Source organism: Mizuhopecten yessoensis, unplaced genomic scaffold (genome assembly GCF_002113885.1).
Source record: "Mizuhopecten yessoensis strain PY_sf001 unplaced genomic scaffold, ASM211388v2 scaffold11137, whole genome shotgun sequence".
NCBI lineage: Eukaryota > Metazoa > Mollusca > Bivalvia > Pectinida > Pectinidae > Mizuhopecten > Mizuhopecten yessoensis.
Genome location: NW_018408898.1, coordinates 221,545 through 243,638, shown reverse-complemented (window position 1 = coordinate 243,638; position 22,094 = coordinate 221,545). Strand labels below are relative to the sequence as shown.

The following is a 22,094-nucleotide window of genomic DNA, read 5'->3' as shown; positions in this document are numbered from 1 at the left end:
TCTTAGCTGTCATTTTGTAATGTCATGACATCACGGAAAAGTTGCAAGGTAAATGTACGCGAAAACCTTGTGATAGCCTAATGAGGTCCCATATTTGCATTAAGGTTTTGTTTATATTTTGAAAAAGCGATTCAAAACGGATACATATTTATAGTACGAAACAATTAGTAAGCAATTGAAAATACCTTAATCGTTTATAGGTGGGTCCCCAACAGCAGATATGGAACATGACCAAAGCCACAGACTACTGTGAAAAATACCTCAGAGACTCGACATCATTTGATGCATGCGCCAAACAAGTTCCGGCAACAGACCCAGGCAATGCCATCGATACATGTGTCCTTGATATTATGGTTGGTTGCTTTGCTGTACTTCAAATATGTTCTTTTCCAAAAGAAATTGTTAATATAGCACATATACATATTACATTCAGCATATCCATGCCAAATGTACCATCGCTATGCATCTCAAATGTATTCTGAATCTTTGTCCTTTTCCTGGTAATTCAAAGCAATCAAACTTTTTCAAATTTCCGTGTGTGTAAGATAGGGGTGTGACAACGGGTCAACAATGACGTGACGTCACGAATTCGGTAAACGTCCGATGGCGCAATGCGGGAAAGGCGACGTGTTGAAATTGAATTTTTACAATTATTTACCGTAAAATTTAAAAAGATGAGATTTTGCTTTCTGTGCAAACTGTTTGCAAATATGAGGTTTCCTTAATCTCGCTGACTGGTTCGTTTTCGTCAAAAAACCTCAGAGGAAAAGTTGATATTTTCATTATAAGTAAGAATCATAATTGTCATAATATAAACCTATAATCAGATATTTCTGTTCACATTTGGATTTGAATAAAAACGAACAGGTTCAATTATAGCGTGCACCCAGAGAGGGGCTGCCGCAAGGAGATTTTCAATCCGAAGAAAGTACGATATCAATAGGCTTTAACGTAAAATATATCACTCATTTATACCGATGTTTGAGATGCTGTAAGAAGATGATTTTGATTCAGAATAGGTCCATGCACTTGTATTCAGAGAGGCTAGGTGAATAAAGCGAGAAGTTATCTTCTCTCCTCGGCTGGAAAGACACTTTTGTACGCTGGAAATTCACCGACAACTGCCGCTAAAACGTACGGATGTACAGTTAAGGCTTTCTCCGTTATTGATTAAAACCGCCAAGAAAACGTAGTCTCTTGTCAATTTCTCGACATTAATTGTTCATAAGGAGAACACAACTATATAATCATTAAGAATTTTTAGACAGGGTTATATAAAATATCTTACTTCACTGAATTGTCACTTTAACAAATATCTTTGTATTTATCTTTGTGTCATTATATTGTACGTTCTTTTATTTTTGAAAATATATTTAAGGAAATTGTTGTTTTGTCCTAGGCTCATTAATTATTGGAAATCTGAACCATTTCATAATAAATCATATCTTATATTTTACATTGACATAAAAAAGACTTTTTCTATTGTTTGGGAAATGAGTGATCGTGGCCTGGTCTTCGCTCCTAGACATAGGCGTTGTAAGTGTCTAAATATCTTTTGATCCGAAAAGGTCAACAATCACTGTACAGTATAACAGTATGTTTGTTTATTGTTATAATGTAATGCCGTGTGATAAGTAGTACTAATACAGTGTAAAATGTGTAGGCCACCCAGACAACGATGTGGGCTACCTCCGCTAGGGAATCCATGAAATCCGTCTGTCTGAAGGAACTGAAACAGAACACCACGTACCAGGAAGAGGACTCGGATGACCAACCGTCCATTGCTAGGCAAATTAAAGAGATCACGTGTCCTAACGAATGTGATGGACATGGTCAGTGTGACAATGGTAAGTGATACATTTTGTACCGGTATGTAGTTGAAAATGATCAGTATTTTTTTGACATGTATAATATTTATTTGTATATCTGAATATACTGCCGGCTAATATACAAGTGCTCAAATTACTGCATCGAATGCTTTGTTAATTGGTATGCATCTCACACCTGTTAAAACAAAATGTTTCCGAGTTTCTAATAAAACGCTCATCAGTGTAAATCGGGCAGTATCATCCGCATTCATCTGGTGGATATTTGTAGGTACCTGTGTGTGTAGTACGTATTTCGGAGCCGCTGATTGTTCCGTAGACATCCGCAAACCTCCTCACATATATGGTGTTAACCTCGACACCAACAACACGTGTGACCTTAACGTATGCCAGACGGCCATTGTGGAAGGAGAGACGTTTATCGATACCAGTAGTCTCACGTGTCATAATACCTTATATCAGGTGAATACTATACCTTATATAGACATCTCATCCTACATAGGAATTATATAATAGCCATTTTATTTTATTTCATTTTGCTCCAACAAAAACATATTTGAAAATCGAAAACCAAAAATGGTATTTGTGTTGAAGGTCAATCGTTTTATCAATAATAGATAATAAAGATTAAAGGAAGTTCTCTAAGCCACTCTTCACACTAATTTAGGTCATAAATCAACAAATGCTTGTAATGCGGTGCGATGAAATTCCAATGCATTTCGAACGAACTACTCTATATTGATGTAATTTTACAAAATAGATGCTAATGTTACTACATTGTATCAACAAAACTAGTTTCGATGTTTCTTGAATGGTACCACGAGTGCGGCTAGAAAAGATAACTGTGTCAGGCACCTGGTGTTATTAAAGATGGTTTCTGACTGGGCATTGGATGTCTTTACTTACGTTGTACGTCACTCGGTTCCTTTTGCTGTCTTTATGCAATAGGTCAACATTCGATTATGTCTGTGCTTGCTGACGCTTTGTTGTATCTTTTGCCTATTTTACTTTTAGATTCATAGTAACGGCACAGAGACAAATTTCCTGCAATGGACATCTCACGCGCAATTCAACACACTTGTGGAGGTATTTTGTCCGACTCCGTACGCATTGAGCCATCAAGATAAGAATCGGTTTGCCTACAGATGGTCAGTTGGGGTCAGCAATGACGGTCAGCATTTCGGAAACGTCTCGGATCTTATTGTTTACGACGGCATTTGTCAGAATGTTGTCCAAAATGGCACGCTGTCAGTAGAGATGGAAGTATGTGATATATTCGTTAGCTTTATATCCATCTGCATTTTAACCTGTGACACTGAATGATACAAGGTTTAAATATATTAGATCTTGAAGATGCTTTTTTATTGACACTTTTATGAACGGTCAGCCATTTGCAATGGAACAAATGACGGTTTCACAGGTCTGGTGAAAATAGCAAATACTGTACTGATTAATTGAAATCATTACTGTTAAAACAGTGTTCTAATAGTGCAAATAAAAAGCGAACAGACAGTCAAAATTATTCCATAAACATTTGCATTTTACCATCCCTTTTTTTTAACTTGTTTCAGTTTTGTTGCGAAAATTACGAAAATTAGAAAGCAAGCTACCCATTAGGTATTGTATATGCAGGTCTGTAATGTATAGTGTTTGGCATCAGATAGTCCGTTGTGGCAGTTTTGTTTTATGCTTACAGTAACACATGCCTATAAGACCAAATGCTTATACTTATAAAGTATACCTGCATGCATTTAGTTCATGTTATCCACATTATAAGACCATTTTCTCGCATTCTTGGTCGTCCTTTTTAGACAGTAATCACTTATACATGTATGTAACACATTTTTTTCAGGTTAACTTTTGCTTTATCGACGGAGTATGCATACCAGAGGGAAATACACATCCATCGGATTTATGCCATGTATGCCAAGCTGCTGATCCTCGATTAAGATTTCAGTGGAGTAGAAATCCAGGTACTAAATTAGATATATAAAACAAACTTGTTACTGTATTTTTATTAAATTAATCTGTTATAATGTAATATTACATTGTTCGTTGAAGTTCGGTCTTAATAATTGGGTATTGCCCGAAAAAATGTTTTGCGTAATATATATTATATAGCCTACTCTTTGAAAACAAGCCATAGATATCGTAAAGTGAAAGTCTAGGGAAATACCCTAGATATAGATTTTCAAGATTTTATGGATAAATTCAGATATGGCAATTGCACTAAGTGGCGGTAAAATAACATATATACCCAGAGCAACATGTTTGATGATACCTAAATAAGTTTCATTAGAGAGGATTTTTGCTTAGTAACTGTTTGCTATTGCATTTATAAGTGCAGAGTCCAGTCTTGTGTGAGCATTCATTCTGATATTGGGATTGCTACAAGATAGGTCTCTTCTTCTTCACTTTGACAACATACAACCCAATAAAACAGACCGACAGATACAGATAGCTCGTGTGATTGTTTCAACTATCATTACTAATATTTCCAGTCGGAAATGTTGAGTCCTAATGACTGGTGATTGGTATGATATACTTGCTACTACGTTTGAGAGGTAACGGATTGTGCAATAAATTCCTATGGGTCATATTACCATGTACAAGGTTATGCTGCATCGTATAAATTGCATGGTAAATTTATCAGTTTAATCACAAAGTAGAGTTTTGCAAATACTTGTAAATGAAGAGCATATTCAAATATTGTTCCTATTCAAATATAGTACCGTAATGTAAGTTACATAACGTTATACATACTATGGTTGTGTATTGTGTGTTTGTTTGTGTGTGTGTATGTGTGTAGGCGTACATGTGTGTGTTTATATTATTATGTAAAATATATATGTATGATTCTGTCTATGAATTAAAAAAAATGTATATGAAGACTGCCAAATACATGAGGAAGTTCTAGTATGTTTGAAGGATACATCTTTATATATGATCGATGCATTGTACCATATTCGTAGGTTATTGTCTCATAAATGGAGAGTGTATTGTTGATGGCCAAGCGAAGAGTGACGACAACTGCTCCAGTTGTGACGTTTCCATATCATTGGACCAATGGATTTCACTGACAGGTGACAATGCTTTTTGAGGGCATATCTAAAATATATTTAAATCCGGGCGGTGAATAGAAAAATAAGTATGTATATATCCTCTAAAAACTACAATATGTATGCAATCTTCGTTTGTTTTCAATTTTTTGGTCCATTATGCATACAATTCAAACTGTAAGTATGCTAACTGACTACCTTTATCGCCCAAGGTCACGTCGACTGTGATGGCAGACAATCGAACACCTCTATATTTGGATTGAAGAATGAGACGTGTAAGTTATATAAATATAAATCCAATCCATTCGGTAGATAAGCAGTCTTGGTTTGGTTAATTTCAATGATATTTTGTGAGATCTGACTACATCAAACTCAAGATAATTCGTAAAGATGCGTTACCACGACATCATAGATAAAGTTTGTATAACTTGTACCGTTGAAAAAATTGTGTTCAATTGATGTGATTTTACAATGTATATAAAATTATACAACTTATATCCGGACCCCATATGGAACTACCATTTCTATGGTTGGTTTTCATACTGAAGAGTGTAAATTAATATAGATTATCACATTGTATTTTCAAGGTTTGTCGTGAGAACAATTTTCTCATCGCGAGCACGTGGATAAAATCGAGAGGCCACCGCAGGTGGACTCGAGATTTTATCTACGTGCGACAGATGAGCTAGAAAATTGTTCGAACGACTAACACTGAAAATACTTATGATAAACTATTTAGCATCTACATACTATTACCTTTTATATTTCTCCATTTGAAAAATCAACTAAACACCATGTTTTCCAAATGACTAAAAGCTAAATGGTAAACGATTGTCTGTACGCGGAGGAATACATGAAACTTAAATGTGCATACGGAAAAGCCAATGACGATAGGATTGTTTAGCTTTGTATAGATATGTTTATGACGGACTAATTCTTACGAGGATCACTTTTGTGGACACTATTTCCGGTTTCGGACGTCATCTGGCGCGAGCAGACGTTCTTTTTTCAGAAAATACGTTCCCAAGTGCTGGGGAATGGGAAAATTCGATCTCAAGTTGTTCTCAACTTCTTCTCATACTGACAACCAATGATAATGAATGTATCACGCTATCGGTAGGTGGTATAAGTAGTATGTAGATGATAATACTGTGTACCGAGAATCCTTCACCTGAACATACTTGATATGGTAAGCTGTGTATTAATGTTCGCTGCCACGATACATTCATGAAGCATATATACATATGCTTTCTGATCACATTACTTGTTGTTATGTTTGTTAATATCATATACATGTACATGTATTGCAGAAAAATTCAGTATAAGCAACATAAACAATAATAGTATTCATTGTTTGATAAAATGGACATCGGCGTTTTTTTTACACGGTAGAGCCAGTACATGATAAATACAGGTAAGTGATACAAAAATGAAAATGCAGGCAAGTGATTTACAATTAACTTAAAACAGTAATCTGTAATAATGTTGCCATTTTGTTTGAAATGTACAGTACTTTCTGCAAATGTTCTGTTGAATATTTATGGTTTAAATGATACGCAATGTCATCCTATCTGATAGGCCCCAAATCATACAGCAATACACAATATTCCGCATGTTTTGTTTTCCTTTTTCATGTATACTTTGTTATTTACAGTTATCGAAAACAATAACTTTGGTGGGTATGATTGGGTGTTTGCTTTTGATTACAAGTATTTTAAACTATTTATCCTTCTAACATTGTGAACGTTGAATAAAAAGAAGACATTCTAAAGATAGATAGACGCATGTTTTACGTAGCTAGCACCCTAGTCCGAATTATTCTGACGTTTTATCGACTTTTTTTATATCGGTCTGGCGACGATTAACGACGCCAGACCGATATAAAAAAGTCGATAAAACGTCAGAATAATACGGACTACTAGAACCCTTAAAAGTTGACACGTTTGCAATTAGAAATTACACTGCCATGTGAAACATCCATAGTTTTACTTCGGTGACAATTCAACACATACAGTATTTGTATCTTCTAACATTGCACAAGTAACATATTACCTGCCCATTTGACTTACATTTGTTTTAAAACAAATGCAGTATTAACACAATTTCAGCTGCATTTGAAGGAAAAATTTTAGGAGCATCGTTCATGACTAAATAAAATCCCTTGCAAATACAAGTTTGTGTTGACAGATAATACCAAAGAAAATTAGACGTCAACAGAACAATGGAATTCTGATTTATAAGAGTTTCCAGGGACAACAAACAATACCACCAAACGCTGGTCGGCCGTATGTACGAAGGTACGATTCCCTTTGTTTACAATGCTTTTCTAGTGTTAACATTTGTTTTGTGGTGGTGTAAATAATTGACACAATTATATAAAAATTAATGTAGATGACTCAATTCGCACGATGTCTAATGTTTATGTCAGCTCGCTAGGACCGACGATCCAAAATGTTTTATTTTTGCCAACTGCTTTTATCTACATGTATTACCAAACTCTATATGTGAAATCAAGTGCGTGTTTTTTATATGTATTTGAAATTCGTATAAATAAGGATTTTTTACACAACCCACCATCCCCTCCTTCCCTGTTTAACAGTAGTTTACACTTATTTGGATTTCCAACTGTTTGACCCTCCAGCATAACCGGTTATTCGTAGAATTACTAAACTGATGTATAATGCAGTGCTATCAATTAATTTTGGCCTATGACTCTATTACCAAATTTTATAGCTGTAATATCGTGCGTGTGTTTATGTTTGCTACGTTTATCTTAAATATTACTTATTTCATAATCTTTGCAAAATACATATATAAAATTCCAATTATGTACAATCCTTAAGATTTTTATCGAATTATATTGATTAAAGTGATGTTGTAAATCTTTATTTTCCCAGTTGAAGAGGTTGGAGCGACAACAATCCCTATGGATTACTTTGTAGAAACGGCCCTACGAGTTCAGGGCACGGCGACACAGTGGCTGATGACCGACCAAGTCGTTCTGTATTGGACAGAACCCAATGTTCATGCTCATGTGTATTCAAAGACGTTCCTCTTGATGTATTTATGAATGTGAAATAACCGAAATAAAAATATGCTGTATTTCCGTATACTACTTTAAACCTAACCACTAACTCATTTGCCGTTGCAAATTAAATTAGTGTTTATTGTGTTAAACAGCAGAAACAACAAAACACAAATCAGATCTATTTTTAATGGGTTTTTTTTAAGAAACGAGACAATTTAAGTAATATTGTTTTAATACAAAAAGATACTTCAATACAGAAAGTTAGGGTTCCAAGTTCAAAACCTGATCAGCTGAACACCCATCCTCGATATCCAGGGGTTACGCTCACTTTCGCTCTGATTGATTGATTGATTGATTGATTGATAGGTTTTACGTCCGCTTCACTACCGGATGTATCGGTTATCCAGCAGACGAAGAACAGAAAGGAAAAAGAGTAGAAGGGATAAAGTGTGGAGTAAAGAGTAGAAGAGGGGGATAGATTAGATAAAGAGCCGTCTATCCTATATATATTAACTGTCTAGTTTTTGTGAGACGACTCTTATGCCTTATAATGCCTTAACCTAACACTCATTGTGAAGCATCACCAATTCTGGACCGGAAGTGAGGTACTGTGCCGCCGTCAGCCCCATCAGCCCCGCCTAAGTTTAAGAATTTGGTTTATGTATAAAATTTGGAAGTCCTTCTAAATATCTTAATAAAGAGACCCTACCTTTAAAATTTGAATAAATTTTTCCTATCCTCTGAGTCGGCGTGTACGCGCCTGCTCTTATTCGAAAAACCCAGAGGGATTTTTTCCGTGCGAAATTGGACAGTTCTCACACGGGCCACCATTTATAGTCCCATCCGACGGACTGGTTGTTAGTGATTAGTGTCATGCATGTGCTGAGTTGTTGTTGTTTTTTTGGTGTCCGTTCCTTGAATTCCTTTCTTCATCATTCTTCACTGATTATATACTTGACTGAACTTATACCAATGTCATCTTTCTTAGATACCTCGACTTGTCTTTCACTTAATTCTGCTCCTCGTTCCGACATTTCTAGTTTTTAGTGTATAGTGTGATTATTAGTATGGGAAAAGATGAAACACGTGGGGAGGGGAGGGGGGAGATTTAGTGCTAGGATTTGGATATAGAATGGATGGGAGTTGGGGGGGTGAGGGGGGTTGTAGGTTTGAAAGAGGTGCTGGGTGTTAGAAATGTGCTGATTGATGTATGGGCTTATTCAGATGTTAGTTGTATGGACCGGGTTAGTGTTGGGGACGATTTGTGGGAGGGGGATGGATAGGTAGTTGGAGGATACTTGGTTGTTGTTGTATTTACTTTTATGTGTATAAGATCATGTTGCCATATGTTTTATCTTATTATAGATTGTAATTGCTTGGATAGGGTGTTATATTACTCTTATTGGCTGTGTCAGATAAACCGATATTGATTTTAGTTCATTATTCGCTTATCCCGTTATTCCTACCTAACTAATAGGTCCATATAGCACTGTTGGCCTCCCTCCTTTACCCGCGCTAACCTTGTGGGGTAGCAAAATTGAAGGCACGAAGATAGCTGTTTGATTGGTGTCCGATAAAAAAACCTGACCAATCGCTAGGCTGAGTCCTGTCCTTTGAAGATTACAAAGGAGAGACGCCCGACTTCAAAGCCTGTCAATTTTTACCATTACGTGACCGCGAGATTCTTTTGATGTACATCAAAGTATCGAACTAGTATTCTTGTCTCATCAACAAGGTGGCGCACACTGAGCCTTCAATTTTGCTATGACATATTCGTGGGTGAAAAGAGCAAGAGTGCGCGTAACCCCTTGATATCGAGGATGCTGAACACCTGACAATTTACTTTCTTTACATGATTACTCTCTGTAGACGAGTACTTTGAATCTGTATAGATACATATTCAGTTTTAAGTGTGGCATATTTCAATATACATGTATTTAAGAAAAAAACATTATATTGTCGTAACGTTAATCAGGTTCAAAACAAACAAGATCCAGTTAATAAATGCCTTCATCTGACTAGATATGTTAGAACAAATATATAGACATCCAGATTACCAATAACTTAGCAAGCCAATCAGCGCTGTTTCTCAGACATACCAGTCTACTATTTAAGATCAAACCGACTGCAACCAAATTCAATTTCATTGTCAACTAAATACAACATTTCAAAATCGTCAACATACTAATGACGAGAAAAAACGTCATACATCAGAAGTGTGATGTGCGGACGACGACATTCAATTCTGTAACAAGTTACATATTCTAAAATCAAATAAGTTTCCTGGCATAAAGCTTTGGGAAATACTTGTTTCGCCTTCAAGTACAGAGACCGAAGATATAGGCTCCACAAGGTATTGGATTCTAGTAGATTCAATAGTATCTAAAATGTACACATATATACATTCATACACTATAATATACAAGCCATTCGGATTGATATGTCGCAACTATGCCCCGCTTTTACCATCAATGCACGTACAATGTATCAGAGAAACTAACTTAAACACAAAAACTTAATGTTGATGGAGATGCTGACAAAGTCAATGGACCATGAAAGGTAGACCGCACCCAGCATTTGATGCATGGGTTGTGATGTACTAGCTAATATGCATCTATGGTCCAAGGTTGGTTGGTCTAGCACTTATTCTTTTCGAGAAACAAACTTAAACGCAAAATCTTAATGTTGATGCCGTCGCCGGAAAAGCCACACCTTATAGTCCCGCTTCCACTTCGTGGCGGCGAGAAAAAAACAATTAGGCAAATTTACATCAGTTTCATTATTACATCAAATCCCTTGTTTCAAAATATCCATGAACTGACCAATGCATACGTGTACCCATAACGACCACCCGTGTTGACCTCCGGCTACCGGATTGGGCGAGTCGATTTTTATGTACGGAACATACGAAGTTTAGCTCATAAAAAAGTGATAACCAAAGTTACATTATGATAGTCGTGACGTCTCGATGAGTGTATACTGAGCTTCATACACCTAGCTATGGACATGCGAGTAGACATGAAAGTAAATGCAATAGTTAACATGACATGTTTTTTAGATCGGACTATATCAATACTACCGTAAGAAAAACACAATATTTCCGAGAATGTCCTATAGCTAACATTAACGCATGTAACAACGGAACACAACCATTACAAATGAAACTGATACATAAAACACAGAGGCAAACATTATCGCAGGGATTTCATCCATGGTCTATCAGGGTTATCCCCGGGTTATATTTATGCATGTTGTCTAATCTCTTTGACAATATGCCATCAATGTCAATGAAATATGTTGAAATAAATATATTATTAGGGGAGATACTTCTTTTTCTATCCCTTACCACCCACACTTATGTTTTCTTGGGCCAGTAATGCAAATCTTAATCGTTACTTTAGCATTAAACCCTGTACAATATCAATTAAAAGTGCCCTCTTTTCTCTTTCCATATAACATGCTAAAAAATACCATAAAAATCAGGGATTTCACAGTCTACAAGCTAATGTACGACGAGCTTCTTTACATATGCCTTCACGGACGAAAACCACTTAAATCCAGTGATTTTTAATTACTTTCAAATGTCTATATAATTACACATTTATATCAATTAATTTACGTGATAGTATCTAAACAAGATGATTTAATGACTTTGAATCAATTAAAACTAAAAGAGTGAAAAGTACTCTTACTAAGTTCCAAATATACATCTCGTTCAATATTTTCCATTGCACAGTATTACCAAGGGCTATACCAAATATTTCCCGTCATATCCTGTGTAATGGGGCATTCTCTAATACTCACTGGACACAAGTCTGCTGATGAGTGAATGATGCTTATAGCAGACACCTGCTTGATTCACGTTTTACAATCCTGTAGATAAAGCTTTGTCCAATATCTCATGTCACTTATTCTACTATGAATGATTTGTGGAACAGATTTTCTTTCTGTTAATCAAACACACTTTGAAACATATCCAAGTGACACAGGGACCCATGTCGACTGCTCAAGGAATGAGATCCATGAATTCATCAGGCACCTGTTCACCACAAACCTTCAGTAGTACATCAGATAGTCCTTTCTCCTATTAAAAGAAAATAAGATAGTAGTCACAACTTCATATTTCAATTTAGATCAAATCATATTAACCTATACACAAAATATACATGTACAAATATTAGATCATTCAATTTGTGATAATTTTTATTTTCATACATTTCACATGTTAAAATTAACATGCAAGCATCAAATTTCTCTTTATGAAAATAATGCTGACTTGTCATTAAAATCTGATTTAGTCAAATCAATCATCTCTATGAGATAACTTGAATAGCAAAGTCTGATGGTGAAGTGGAATCGTGAAATCACTTTTCACTAAGACGAAATACAAAGTAAAACATATATCACTATCCACCTAAACTGAATCGGGGTGTTTTCTATGTCATCCAATCCAATCTACAATATGGCCCATATAAGTTTACTTGATTACTGATCCATAACTTCTGATTCTGACAGTTAATCACACAATTGAAAAACTTCCAATCATGCCCAACATATAACCAGAATATAAAACTTAAGAACAATGTACCGACAGAGTTGGAAATGGTCAAAATCTCATTCAATGTTAAGACAGTTTGAAATATATATTATTAACACATTTGTTAAGTCCCAAAAATAAACTGTGTATTGCATATTCTTCATATTCAAAGAAGACAATAACATAATTTCCTCCCTTCACTTGTTCTGTGATTTGAAAATGGCTGGCCAATCCCATGTTGGTAGGGTATAGAATGGCATCTGACCAACTTGGACACACAAATATGAAAGTGTAGATCACTGAAAACCAAAGAGAGGCTCTCAGTATCAGCCTTACCTGTAATTCAAGTCTGGAATTGATGATCCTATGCTCCTGATTGAGTGCTCTCCTGAAGTCCTTGTATTGCCATCCATTTCCATTCTTTTGCAGAACGACAGAAAAGCCCTTAAAACATAACCTGAAAAAAAGTCAGTGATCCCTTTGACTTAAAAGATTACATTTTCAAGACACCTTGTTTTTCCACCGATTTTCACACGTACAGGAGAGCTGAATTTTAAAGTACATATCTAACAACTGATACTTTTTTCCAAGGAACTTAAAATAGTCAAAGACAGTCGAGAAAATCCAATAACAGAACACCAATAATTTTATTTTGAGACATTATGTTGGACTATCCATTAAAAAAACCCACGTACTTAATTGCACAAACATTTTATTCAGCAATTAAGTTTCAGATTTCAGACGAGTTGAAAGTGCATAAGGAACAATTCATCTCAAAAGGTGTCAGGACAAATATTTACAAGATATTTGAAGTTTAAATTGACCTATTTAATTAACACTTAACTTACAACTAAAGAGAAACAATTGTACAAGCATTAGTTTTTAATGAATTTATAAGCAGAAGGTAAGATCATTTACATACCACAGTACCACATCCTTGTGTATGTTGAAAACACCAGGTAATGAACCCTATAAGAACACAATAAAAACAGTCCTCAGTCATACTACTCACAACATCAGGGAGGCTTCTCATCTAAGTTTGGGTAAGGTAACACACTATAGGATCCCTGTCACACTGCACTGTGGTTAGTCCTATATAGAGTAATCCCCCTTCACTTCTATTTGCACATAACTGCACATGTAGTACATTTAGATCAGAATTCCAGGTAGCTCAATTGATTTGAGCGATAGTATAACAGTCTGAAGTCCAAGATTCGAATCCTGGTCTAGCCCACTGAATTTTTACAATCAGAGCACTGGAGTTGATTATATGTTGTCACTTTATGTGTTTTGTTTTTCATGAAAGTCCAACAAGGCTTTCTTTTCAGATATGATCTAAAAACAGTATAAAATACTTGGTTACAATTTTTGGTAGTGGCATCATGATCCTTAATTGCACGGAAATGCTTGACAGAGGCAGCTGATGGTTGTACGATGAGTTATTATAGTGAGGAAGCCTATTCTGTTAGAAACATTAAATTAAACATTTTGACGTAACACGTGTGTATTCGAGTAGATGTTTGTTTTTTTCTGAGATATGTGGCAATCTGAGTATATAGTTAATTTTTTTGTCAAAAACCACAATTTGTATATATAGGATGATATAGGTGTTATATGTCTATAGTGCATATTTTTGATGTGTCATTGTCTTTAACTTCTCAGTTAGACAGATGTGTTATTAATTGTCTGTATATCTTATTACCTTCTTGGTGAGACAGGTGCGAGTCTGATGATAGAAATAGCTCCCAAGATCTATGAGTAACTCTGTAATAATCAAGAAAAAATAAATTAATTTGTTTTAGTTGTCTTCAAAACCTTTAAAAAAAATATGATCAACCAATAAATTAAATTTTAAAAGTGTCTAATTCACAAGCAGGGTTATATAGTAAACTACAGTTACACTGGCTGTGTATGATCATATACAAAGGTTTCACTTTACTGCAGCAGTTAACCATGAACATATACAAATCTAAGAAAGCTTATACTTTGTTTGATGGTCATTTTAAAGAAAGCTCTCATTAACTGTTGATAGCAAATGAGAGTATCATACAAACAATTGTATACATACATGTACACACACTGAGTGAAACACACAAATAGAAGCTCTTGCAAAAGAAATTGGTTTGTGAATTAAACTTTTACGAAAATAAATAATCTACAATAACTGAAAAACATTTAACATAAAACAGATGTTGAAGCTTTATCATTATTTGTGGTGAGGAACAGTACAGTTTCAAATCTTATTTTATAGTACACTGCAAACCACATTAGTTCAATCATTTAAAAATATTATCAACATGAACTTTTGCAAACAGGGCACAAATATTATTGATCAATTTACTTTTTGACAAAACAGTCCCCACCATTTTGAAGATCACTACAATCTAAGATAGCCGTCCTTTTACTACATTATATTACTGCTCTGGTAATCAATTGGCTCTCAACTCACACTCCTTGTCAATAATAATATTAAATGTATGATAAAATAAATGTCTTCAGGACGATCCGACATGAACAGTGTCTTTATGCTGACAAGACTTTGTCATAAACACTCCTTCAGAGAAGGCAGAGCTGTCACCTAAAACAAGAATGGGATGTGTATGTAATATTAAGATGAGAGTGATTCTGTACCTATGAAGAATTTCTTCTGATATGTGAGGTGCAGCTTATGAGGAAGACGTCTCTGGTAGCTGTGGAATTTCATCGCATTCAGAACGAAAATCTTGAAGATATTGGTCACAACTATTTCTGTCGTGTTCAGCTGGAAAGTGAAATTCAGTTCATTTGAAGGGCTATGTTACTTTTGTAGCATAGTTTGTGTTATTTCATGAAACAATTAGCAACAATTACTAGGCATTTTGTTCATCAAGTTGTATCTTAGAAGATACATAATTGTGCATGGTTATAGAAACATTTAAATACACTAAATTACTAATTCCTGGTCATATCGCGTTTTACCGAACATGTTTCACTGTCCATTTTGAAGCATTTCCTTTTTCTTAGAAATATCTTCATATATCTGCCTAATTCATAATACATGTATCACTAAAATTTCAGAAAATGAGAAACTGTAAGCAGTTTAACACGATTTCAATGTCTATTTTGTATAGATAAGCAAGCTTTTAGTGTAATTACTTTTAACTGCATTGTTTTTAACAGAATACAAATTTTCAATCGAACAAAGGATAAACTACTATGATTGTTTTTCTCATAATTTAACTCCCTTTTTATTACGTCGTTTTAAACACAATTACAAAATTTGTATCACAAAATATACCAATTTACAATCAACAAAAGTAAGACAGCTTAGTATGACTTGCTAGTATTAACATTGACTCCAATGAAGTATTTCACTAAGGTTTAGATAGATTTTGAAATATTACATGAAACGGTATTAAAACATATTCATAATTGTATCTATTAGTTCTTCTTTCCAAATCTAAATGTGACTTTGTTTCCTTTTGTTGACACTGGTCACAAAATCATCAACAAAATATGGTAGTATCATACAGATTTTATTCTGCGTGTACCAGGGGCCGCGGTGGCCAAGTGGTTATTATTTAGGTGTCTAACTCTGCTACCACTAGCCCTCCATCACTGTGTTGTGGGTTCGAGGCCTACGTGGGGCAGTTGCTAGGTACTGACCGCAGGTCGGTGGTTTTTCTCTGGGAACGCCGTCTTTCCTCCACCACAAACCTGGCACGTCCTTACATGACCATAGGACGTAAAACACAAACAAACTGTGTATACCAAGATGTGTGTCACACAGAAAAGAGTAGGTCACACAGAAAAGAGTATCACTCACTTAGAACATATTAATTCACACTAAATATTTGTTTAAGTGGAGTGTAACCGTCATAATTACTGATATAAATATATACTTACTTCAGTATCCATGTAGATAACATGGCTCTTAGGCTTCAATGCACTGCAAGAGATTAAAAGCAATTATCTACTATTAACAAACCAGTCAGCAATCAATCTGTCTCCAGACTCTAAGAGGGTTATAACATTACTTACAGTATAGTGTCCTGATCAATTGCTATGAAGTACTCAGGGTGATTATAAGATCAAATTGTTTATCTTCAGATGACAGAAGTTGAGCATGATACCTGTAAACTATTGATATCCTACATCTCTTATGAAATATATAATATAATGGTATTTTACAAAAAATAATATTCTCTGTGTATTTTCATTGCTGGAGCCATAGGTCAAACGGACACATACTTCAGGAGCTTGTGTTTCAAGGTCATCAGTGGATCACGAGAAAGGTCAAAACTCATTGTATCAGCAACACCTACATGGGCCAGGAATAAAAAATTACATTTAACATATATTTTTAAAAACACACTTCATTATTATTTTTATTGCAACATCAAATTCCTGGTTGTCTATGTGGTATCACGTGTTTTACAAATTAAAAATGTTCACATATAGGTCAAACAAAATACTCATTGTGGAGAGTAATATATTCTCCTGACGTTTCTTCTCTCAAATGACAGCTCTATTATATATGGGATATATATATTGTGAATATTTATATTTCAAGATCATGAACATTTCTATTTTTAAACTGGTGAAAGTTTTTATCCATTGTTTTCATTTAAAGTTCAGTAGTACTTGTATAACTATCTAAAGACTCATCCTATTTTTGTAATCCCCTGATACTGGGATTGAAACCTAGGTATGCATGCCTAAATACAGTAGATGTGTGTTTTAAAGACTGTCAAATACTCTATATACCTCTAAATTTATAAGTGCCTGTTGGCTGTGAGGTCTATTTGACCACAATTAAACCCAAATGTACTGATAGAAACAGGTGTCAGATTTTGAATAACAATCTTTTGAAAGCATTTAGATTTAGTTTTATACATTTGGATATGAAATAAAACAGTTAACAAAAAGCAGTTTGAGAGATATCTACATTTCAATGGCCATGGTTCATTAAACAAAAAAGACTCACATATGCCAGCATATCTGGAGAAGTCCATACTGGCCTGGAGAGTCTTAGTATTAAACAGCATCCCACACCAGGGAAACCAATCTACAACCATGTTACTTTAAGCTTATTGGCATTGCAATATTTCATAGCTCTGTATTTTTTCTTAATGGAATAAATTTACAATCTAGGAATGAACTTTGTCAACTATTTTTCATATATAAAATAGGACTCCACAGATTTATATTCAGAATGATGTCTTTTAATATCAAATTCTAAATATTTTTACTGAAGATCGACGTGTTTTCCATGGTCTTGCTTATAATTTAATGTTCTTTCCATTAAGGATATATTCAGCATTTTATATAAATTTAACTTTATCTATTTTACAAAAATTATGAAACAAGTTATTTCAACTTATATTAATCAATCTTGCTGGCGTGGATGTAAGGGTGCTGGGGGTATAATTTTGGAGAAAATCCAGTGAGAGAAAACCCATGTGGTCGGCCAGGTGACCCTTTACCTTCCAAGTCGGATTGGGGAATGATTCACTGCCTTGGTGAAAGGCAAATGTGCTTTCCACTGCACCACCTAATATTATCATCAGTCAAAAACTAGAACTGTCGCCTATGGGCTAACTAATACCCCCCCCCCCCGCATTCCAGGTGTTTGTTGCCCCTGTAGGAGCTTAATATACAACGGAAAAAATATATAGAAAGATCAAGGGTCATGAAAAAGTCTAACCTCAGAGGTTGTATCGACAGACCGATGGAAAAGGCAAACACCACTACTGTGACCTTTGACTCAATGATGTTGGAATTTTGTCACAATGTAGCTTGCATCAATGCTACATTTACTCCAAGGTATGTGTATACAAAATACCTACCGTTTCTGCCATAATTAGACATTTCAGTAATAAAATGCATCTATGACCTTTAACCTTTGACCTCATGACCTTGGAAGTTTGTCATAATATAGCCTGCATAATTGGCTACGATACTCTTTGTATACCAAATACCTACTATTTCCAAGATATTTAGCCATTTTGGTAATGTAATTCATTCGTGACATTTGACCTCTGACCTCACGACCTCAGAATGTGTATACAAAATACCCTCCGTTTCCGAGATATTTAGCCATTTCAGTAATGTAATTCATTCATGACCTTTGACCTTTCAAAAACGCGGAAAGTTGAAACCTGAACACAAAAAAAACGTTACATACATGTATGTTAAATATTATTGCTTCTAGTATTACCATACCAAATTTGGAAGGAATTGAATAAAAAATAAAAAGGTTCTTGCATTTTCTGTGCAATGTCATGGTCTAAAAAAGCTTTTATTGAACAAAGGGCCATAACTTCGTGAAAAGAGGAAATAGCCCAATTCAAAGTACTTTACGCACATCTTCAATGAAGCTGCAAGGATTCTTATCATTGAAATCCATCCAGTAGTTTAGGAGGAGTACATGGTACTACATTGCATCCACAGACGGACGGACGGACGACCTGATTCAAGTATACCCCCTAACTTCGTTGCGGGGGGTATAACAAGATATTTTGTAAAGTGTAAAAGCTACATGAGCTAGGTGATTACGAAGAGTGTTTCAAACAGTGCCTCTAGTATTCAAGGTTATGAGAAAAAGTGTATTGAAAATGTGCCTCTTATATCATTTAACCAGTCGGAAGAGTGACTCTCAAACGTTGTCCAGTATACAAAGTAAAGGGGAAGGAGATGTCACTAAAACCTTGCCAAGTATCAACCAGACAAAAACACTGTCCAGAATATCAAGTTCAAGTGAGGAAAGAGTTAGTTATTATTGATTATTATTTCTTTACTTTTTATTAATTAAAAGTTCAATCACAAAAATGCTTGCATCATATAATGATCAGTTCAGGGTGAAATCCTTACCTGTTTGAGTCACAGGAAAGGTAACTCTGTCATCCAGCGACAGAGGAAAGTTAAGCAGAACTTTGTCAGTGTTTACACGGAGATTGTAATCTGGTATTCCTGGAAATAAAAATATTATTTACATTTCTTCAGATTATCACTCAACTGACTCTGAAGCTGTTGTGTGATGTCACAAACTGCAGCAGTCGTTATAATTTTATAAAATGGCTGTTATGGTGACTGTTAATTATGGTGACTGTTGTGCTGACCACATTCATCACTCAGTATGTCTGATTCCCTGCAGCTACCTGTAGTACATGTACAAATGTAGTTGTATAAACAATGTCACACCTGACAGTCTTATCTTATGACTTCAGCTATTCATATTTTCAAAAAATATTATATGATTGAAGCAGCCTTTAAACTGCTCTATCCCTTTTAACAATACAAAATTACTATTTGGAGGATATTGCAGATCTAAACATTTTTAGATAACATATACATGTAGGTATAGAAGGAAAGATATTGACCTTTAAACATGAGATTGAGGAAGTCCACAGCCCGATTCTTGTGTGGTGTTACAAACAGTGAATCATCAACGATTCTCATCAGAAGCTCTTCTCCCTCCAACAGGGGAAACAACTCCTTTTCCATGTGTCCATAGTACATGTTACAAAGGATGGTAGACAGAACAGAACCCTGGCTGATTCCTGATGCCTGGAGATAATACCTTTTTCCTACCTGTTGACACAAATGTACAACTTAAGACTCTATACACCTATGCTCTATGAATGTAACAGTCCAATATTACTAGTTTCTCGTACAATATTAATAGAGCAGTTTCATTGGATACCGGCTATTTAAGAAACCTAACCTATAACCTAGAACTGTAAGCCCCATAGTGCATGCACAAAAGATTAAGTCATTGTGTCCTTAACAATCACAAAAGCTGTCAGATAGAAACCAGTTTTTTAACTTATTTAGTCCTGTAATCCAAGATTTGTGGGACTGTAAATATAACATGGTTAAAATGATGACTATCCCAAAGTTTATCTACAGAACGAACCAAAACTGATTTGGTGTTTAGAAGGAATTGTCCAAACAATATTTTTCTACGGATAGGCAGACAAATCCAGTATACACGGCTAAATTCATAGTGAGAAGTATAATACAAAGACAGAGGTTAATGCAGGATTATGTCATGATGTGCAAGTTGTCATAAGCATGACTATAGTCAACATATATAAGAATTTAAAATTTGCAAATTCTCCCTACTGTAAGAAATGCCCTGCACTATATTTTCTCAACAACTACTTATTACTGTCGCCACTGAAAGAAACATAGATTTAACAAGTATTTCTCAGAATTAAAAAGAAAATTGTATATTATACATTTTTTAGTCTGACAGAAAATTCCATAAATAAATCATAAACAAGTAACTGATGTAAACAGTTATCTTTCTGTGAATAATGTTCCCATCGGAAAATATAAGTGAAAATACATCCAATCTTCATTTTACTTCCAACAAAATTACGTACTGTCAAAAAGGTTATAAATTAAAACATATTGAAGATCAAAAGGTTGTAGATTAAAACATTGAAGATCAAAAGCTTGTCGGTTAAAACATATTGAAGATCAAAAGGTTGTGATTAAAGCATATTGAAGGTCAAAAGGTCTAGAGATTTTACTGATCTCCATTTGTATGACCAGTGCAAAAGTTAATTTGATATGAAAACTTATTTCCTTACATAGAAATCCAGTTGGAAACATTACCTTGACAAGATTGTTGGACAAATGAGATTTCAGCTGCTGTAACAGGTGAACAGAGCTCTCAGACTGGGTTACCACCTACAACCAAAACATTGAAATCAATACAAACCCCCTCACATACACTAACCCATTTAATACAAACCCACTCACATACACTAACACATTCAATACAAACCCCCTCACATACACTAACACATTCAATACAAACCCCCTCACATACACTAACACATTCAATACAAACCCCCTCACATACACTAACACATTCAATACAAACCCCCTCACATACACTAACACATTCAATACAAACCCCCTCACATACACTAACACATTCAATACAAACCCCCTCACATACACTAACACATTCAATACAAACCCCCTCACATACACTAACACATTCAATACAAACCCCCTCACATACACTAACACATTCAATACAAACCCCCTCACATACACTAACACATTCAATACAAACCCCCTCACATACACTAACACATTCAATACAAACCCCCTCACATACACTAACACATTCAATACAAACCCCCTCACATACACTAACACATTCAATACAAACCCCCTCACATACACTAACACATTCAATACAAACCCCCTCACATACACTAACACATTCAATACAAACCCCCTCACATACACTAACACATTCAATACAAACCCCCTCACATACACTAACACATTCAATACAAACCCCCTCACATACACTAACACATTCAATACAAACCCCCTCACATACACTAACACATTCAATACAAACCCCCTCACATACACTAACACATTCAATACAAACCCCCTCACATACACTAACACATTCAATACAAACCCCCTCACATACACTAACACATTCAATACAAACCCCCTCACATACACTAACACATTCAATACAAACCCCCTCACATACACTAACACATTCAATACAAACCCCCTCACATACACTAACACATTCAATACAAACCCCCTCACATACACTAACACATTCAATACAAACCCCCTCACATACAGCTAACACATTCAAGGTACTGCCATTTACT

The 22,094-nt window shown here is 35.1% G+C and overlaps 2 protein-coding genes across 11 annotated transcripts in view; one reads left to right on the top strand and one right to left on the bottom strand.

Moving 5' to 3' along the window:
- LOC110466572 overlaps positions 1–8,002 on the top strand; it is a 29,021-nt gene extending 21,019 nt beyond the window's left edge. For 2 of the 6 annotated variants that reach the window (XM_021523149.1, XM_021523148.1), the window contains 7 exons: positions 201–353; positions 1,664–1,847; positions 2,098–2,288; positions 2,841–3,089; positions 3,679–3,799; positions 4,799–4,909; positions 5,098–5,506. In XM_021523149.1, the coding sequence (XP_021378824.1) occupies positions 201–353; positions 1,664–1,847; positions 2,098–2,288; positions 2,841–3,089; positions 3,679–3,799; positions 4,799–4,909; positions 5,098–5,201 (1,113 nt within the window). In that variant the 3' untranslated portion in view covers positions 5,202–5,506. Of the gene's footprint in view, positions 1–200; positions 354–1,014; positions 1,135–1,663; positions 1,848–2,097; positions 2,289–2,840; positions 3,090–3,678; positions 3,800–4,798; positions 4,910–5,097; positions 5,508–6,195; positions 6,215–7,072; positions 7,183–7,782 lie in introns of those variants that run through there. The other 4 variants (XM_021523150.1, XM_021523151.1, XM_021523152.1 and 1 more) reach the window with 4 other exon arrangements.
- Positions 8,003–10,515: 2,513 nt separating this feature from the next.
- LOC110466567 (telomerase reverse transcriptase-like) overlaps positions 10,516–22,094 on the bottom strand; it is a 33,908-nt gene continuing 22,329 nt past the window's right edge. For 4 of the 5 annotated variants that reach the window (XM_021523133.1, XM_021523134.1, XM_021523135.1 and 1 more), the window contains 11 exons: positions 21,055–21,129; positions 19,812–20,022; positions 19,303–19,401; positions 17,417–17,497; positions 16,681–16,750; positions 16,336–16,378; positions 15,082–15,211; positions 14,153–14,214; positions 13,373–13,419; positions 12,787–12,907; positions 10,516–11,997 (listed from right to left, as the gene is read on the bottom strand). In XM_021523133.1, the coding sequence (XP_021378808.1) occupies positions 11,920–11,997; positions 12,787–12,907; positions 13,373–13,419; positions 14,153–14,214; positions 15,082–15,211; positions 16,336–16,378; positions 16,681–16,750; positions 17,417–17,497; positions 19,303–19,401; positions 19,812–20,022; positions 21,055–21,129 (1,017 nt within the window). In that variant the 3' untranslated portion in view covers positions 10,516–11,919. Of the gene's footprint in view, positions 11,998–12,786; positions 12,908–13,372; positions 13,420–14,152; positions 14,215–15,081; positions 15,212–16,335; positions 16,379–16,680; positions 16,751–17,416; positions 17,498–19,302; positions 19,402–19,811; positions 20,023–21,054; positions 21,130–22,094 lie in introns of those variants that run through there. The other variant, XR_002464750.1, reaches the window with a different exon arrangement.